The sequence below is a fragment of the Macadamia integrifolia genome, chromosome 4, assembly GCF_013358625.1.
Source record: "Macadamia integrifolia cultivar HAES 741 chromosome 4, SCU_Mint_v3, whole genome shotgun sequence".
NCBI classification, from domain to species: Eukaryota; Viridiplantae; Streptophyta; class Magnoliopsida; order Proteales; family Proteaceae; genus Macadamia; species Macadamia integrifolia.
Window position 1 is genome coordinate 17,360,504 of NC_056560.1, and position 4,791 is coordinate 17,365,294.

The 4,791-nt window shown below is 33.1% G+C and overlaps 1 protein-coding gene across 1 annotated transcript; it reads left to right on the forward strand.

The window, feature by feature from the left end:
- The first annotated feature begins 351 nt into the window (after positions 1–351).
- On the forward strand, positions 352–1,950 carry LOC122075701 (transcription factor MYB1-like). Its single transcript, XM_042640838.1, has 3 exons — positions 352–612; positions 728–857; positions 946–1,950. The coding sequence occupies exons 1-3, from the start codon at positions 480–482 to the stop codon at positions 1,652–1,654; spliced, it is 972 nt and encodes a 323-aa protein (XP_042496772.1). The 5' UTR covers positions 352–479; the 3' UTR covers positions 1,655–1,950.
- The last annotated feature ends 2,841 nt before the right edge of the window (positions 1,951–4,791 follow it).

The following is a 4,791-nucleotide window of genomic DNA, read 5'->3' on the forward strand; positions in this document are numbered from 1 at the left end:
TTGCAAAGATCTGTCTATTTTGGTTTTTTCATAAAATAGCAAAGGAGATCTCAGCACTGTTTATCAAAATCAATCAAACACCATTTTTTTAAAAACAACTTTGAAATTATTAAAAAAATTTCCCTCATGAAAATGTGTGAGATGGTCCCCTAGACTAGCAGCACATCCAACCAAGATTTAAATCCTTTTTAGAATTCCAAGACTTTTTAATTTCTAACCCGTTGTCTCCTATCAAATTGGGCCTCCTCTGAGCCTCTTACCATATATTCTAGTACAATTTGTTATGGAAAATAATAAATAAACAATTAAATAATGAAGAAACCCAACCTATAAGAACCACTTACTCTTACAGTCTCACTGCACTCGCCCACGTGTTTTATCTTTTCTGAACTTCAGAAGAAGAGAACCACCACACACACACACACACAACACACTTCCTTCCTCAGGACTTTTGACAAATTCTCTCTGAGTCTCTATCAATGGGGAGAAGCCCTTGTTGTTCCAAAGAGGGTTTGAACAGAGGAGCCTGGACTGCTCTTGAAGATAAAATCCTTACAGATTACATTAAAATCCATGGTGAAGGGAAATGGAGAAACCTTCCCAAGAAAGCAGGTAAAGAGAGAAAAAAAAAAAAAGATCATGCACTTTTTTCTTTTTTTTTTTTGGAAATGAAGTAATGGGTCTATCATCAGATTCTGAATTGTACTAAAACTGTTGATACATGCAGGTCTCAAGAGATGTGGAAAGAGCTGCAGGCTTCGGTGGTTGAATTATCTAAGACCAGATATCAAGAGGGGGAACATAACCCATGATGAAGAGGAGCTCATCATCAGACTTCACAAGCTCTTGGGGAACAGGTTTCTTTCTTTCTTCTTTCTTTTCTCTTTGATTACTTTCTTTAAATCTGATTTCCATTCAAAACTAATAAAATTGAAATTGTTTCAGATGGTCACTAATAGCCGGGAGGCTTCCAGGGCGAACAGACAATGAAATCAAGAACTACTGGAATACCACTTTAGGAAAGAAAGTGCAGGGTGGCCAAACATCCACCAATTTGTCTCCTAACTCCCAAATCAACAACTCTAAAGACAAGAAGAAGAAGCCAGCCATGGAGGCATCACCACCACCACCACCACTTTCTTCTCCAAAGATGGAGTCAAGAGTGGTCAGGACTAAGGCATTGAGGTGTACCAAGGTATTCCTAACACCACCACCTGATCAACAACCTGTAGACACCCATCCTCAAGAAGGAGATAATGTGTGCCACAATCATAATCATCAAGTAGGATCATCAGAATCATCTCTCTTATTCACTTCCAGTCATGGAGATCATCATCAAGAAGATATCCTGGATGTAAATGTAGGAGAATTCTGCTTATCTGATCTTCTACTTGATTCTGATCACTTGGAGCAACTCTGCTGTTTCGACGATGGGAATGGTATAGGAGGAGGAGGAGGAGGAGGATCACATGGTTGCAACAACAGTGACAAGGACTTCTCTCCATGTTCAGATGAACCTCTACTACTGAACCCAGATGGTGAAATGCTGGAGGATTGGACTGGAAACGATTGTGTTCAACCAGATGTTGCTTCTGATCTACGGTCCCTGGCCTCTTTTCTGGATGCTGATGACCAGTGGTTGGGAGAACAATGACTAATAATATATTAACAAAAGTTTAATTATTAGTCTTCTTTCTTCAACTACTGTCCCAACTCCCAAGGATAGGAGGACGAATAGCTGAAGTTGAAGCCGAAGACCCAACAGTGTTATGTGACGATGACTATGTCTTGTGTCTAGACTCTAGAGTAGTGGTTCTGTGAGTACTGTGTTAGTAATAAATTGATCCCTCTGTGTCGTATGGGACTAATTACCATGTGAACATACGGTTTTCTTGTGTAATATGAAAAAGGTTTTTTTTTCCTGAAATAATATGAAAAAAAGTTCAGCCACACTTGTTGGAGATAATACTCTTCACAACTTACTAGGATGATATTTATCTTTCACTCTTGTCATCATGGACTCATTGTTTTGTGGTCGGCTTTAAAAAGGTAAATATTAAAAGTCTCTCTCTCTCTCTCTCTCTAAGAAAATTTTGCATTAAAGCTAAAACAATGAGTTAAAATAGAGGTTTAGTCACAAAATGATTTTGTTCAGGTCTATGTTGACTTCATATATTTCAACGTATTTATTAAAATTTTTGTCTTTTTATTTAAATATTATATTAAATATTTTTTTTATTATTACATTTAATATTGCATTAAACCACTTTTGAGAAGAATATATAAAATACGTGAATATTAGAAGAGAGCTGCAATTTCTTAGTTCATTACTTTGTTCACAATAAGTTGGATTCAATGATAAGAGTTATTTTTTTTCTTCTTTATTCACCATTGTTTTTGAGAATAAAATAGGGAGAAATTAAAAGAAAACTAAAACTTCTTAATATATATCACTTTCTTGACAACGAGTTGCACTCAATAATAAGATTTAATTCACTACTTTTTTGAAAACAAGTTGCACTCAATAATAAGAGTTAATTTCTTCTTTTTTATTCACCACTTGTTTTTGAGAATAAAATACTTGAAGGAAAAAAAAAAGGCCAAAATTTCTTTTCACCATTTTGTTGACAACAAGTTGCACTCAATAATAAGAGTTAATTCCTTTTTCATTATTCACTACTTGTAACATGATTGTATAAACTTCTTGAATTTCTTACCATATTAGTAATATGATACTTTTTAATTTACTTTTCAAATCCAAAAAGGAAAATTTTAATAATCATCAGCCAACATGGTTAAATAAAGTATAAACTACATAAATTTCTACCATATTTAGTAATGATACTTTGTAGTTGGAATTTTTATTTTAATTTATCAAATACATGAGATTTAGATGCAAATTAAAGTGAAATTTAATAACTAAATATTGAAAATTTGGAGTTAGTGACATATATAACCGTGTGGAATAATGATTACAAAAGTTTCTTTACAAGATTTGGAAATTTTTTTTCCTTCCTTTCAATTTCCTTTGCAATCAAACATAGTGTTTACTCTCTCTCTCTCTCTCTCTCTCTCTTAACTGTTAGGAGTTATAGAGGTATAGTCATATACCGATCTAGTTCAGGTCTTTGTCTACTTCATACATTTGAGGGACTATCTCCACCTAATGACTTAAGGTTTTGAGTCAAACCTTTAAACACACTCTCTATCTCTCTCATATGGATTTCACAAGGCGGCTAATGGGGGTTGGAAAAAATGGGCCAGGTCACTTGCTATTCAGGATCATAGCTACCATGTTTAATCTTCTATGAGACATGGGACTTGAAAGGCCTTCTTGGAATGTCCTTATTTATTTATTTTTTATCCGAGGAATGTTCTCTCATAGATTGCTATTATTTACAATACTTTGCGGGGCAACTTGAATGATGAACCTCATCTAGTAAGATATAGAATGACAGATACACTGTATCAAAAAGGATATTTGAAGCCTTCTGGACAAGACAAACATATCACTATACCATAAAAATAAAGTGGTTCCATGCATTATGTGTTAAAGACTTTGATCAATTCTCCATTATGAATTCTATATATTTAAATATTGTAATCTCTCCCTTTTCTTTGCTTTAATGAAGTTTTTCCATTTTCATCCAAAAAAAAAAAAAAACATCGAACAATTTGGCATCAATGGGATCGGAAAGTAACCTAACTAAATCTTTGTGGCATTTAATTTGTTCAATCTTACGATATGTATGATAGTAGAGAGAACACAATATTTCCACCTACTCTTCCGTTTTCCATTCAACTCAAGTCTAGCAAAACAAGTACTTTTGATGTCTAGCAAAACAAGTACCATTGACCTCAACAATGGAATAGGGTACCTTTGCCATTAGTAACTTTAAAATGATTTGAATTAAGTGTTTGTTTAGTTAGAATATATAGTTACTTTAAAGAGTTTTTATATTTCTACAATTATGTCACAAAAAGTCTGTAAAATACTTTCTTCTGTCCATGGAAAACATGTGCTCCATTCAAATATCATTAACAATATTAAAGTTATTTTATCTGACCATGCCTTGAACCTAAAATATGTGAATGAATTTTTTGGACAACATCCATGCAAAATATTGAAATTTTAATTTTTTTTTCTTACTTTTTTAGATATTTTAATTCTTCAAAGAAATATAATTGATGAACATCCTTAGCCTGCTCATCATATCAAAAAATATACACAACATTGGTCAAATTTGATGCACGTCAACAAAAAAACAAATAACTTAATTCTCGCATCATCGCATTCATGCCATTAGTTTCAAATAAATTTAATGGGACCTTTTCATGTTAATTCGGTCAAATGCGAAGTCATGGCTACTTACCTCTTTTCATTATTATTTTTTTACCTTTTAGTAAATATGCTTTATTTCATAAAAAAAAGTTTGAAAACCTTTTATCTATACCCTTAAAGTACTATTTAATTTTTTTAAGGATCAACTTGGTTAGAAGTGAAGTAAAATCAACAACCATTTTCACCTTACTTCCAACCTAACCTCATTGGATTTTTCTATCTTTTCATTTCATTTTACTTTGATTTGACTTCACAAATGGAACTTATCACAAGAGAGGAAATAATTATATTAGGGACCAATAATGGGCTTCTTTCATTAATTTGCTTTCTACTACTACTCTTTTTCTTCTTTAGGTCTCTCTCTCTCTCTCTCGAGGTCTCTCTCTAGAAAGGGACACCATTGTAGCACTAAGGCCCTGTTATTTTGTGTTAGATATATCGTAATCTAC

Coding starts and splice junctions, on each gene's coding strand:
- LOC122075701 (XM_042640838.1), top strand. CDS start 480: ATGGGGAGAAGCCCTTGTTGTTCCAAAGAGGGTTTGAACAGAGGAGCC. Junction 613..727: donor AAACCTTCCCAAGAAAGCAG/GTAAAGAGAGAA, acceptor TGATACATGCAG/GTCTCAAGAGATGTGGAAAG. Junction 858..945: donor CACAAGCTCTTGGGGAACAG/GTTTCTTTCTTT, acceptor AAATTGTTTCAG/ATGGTCACTAATAGCCGGGA.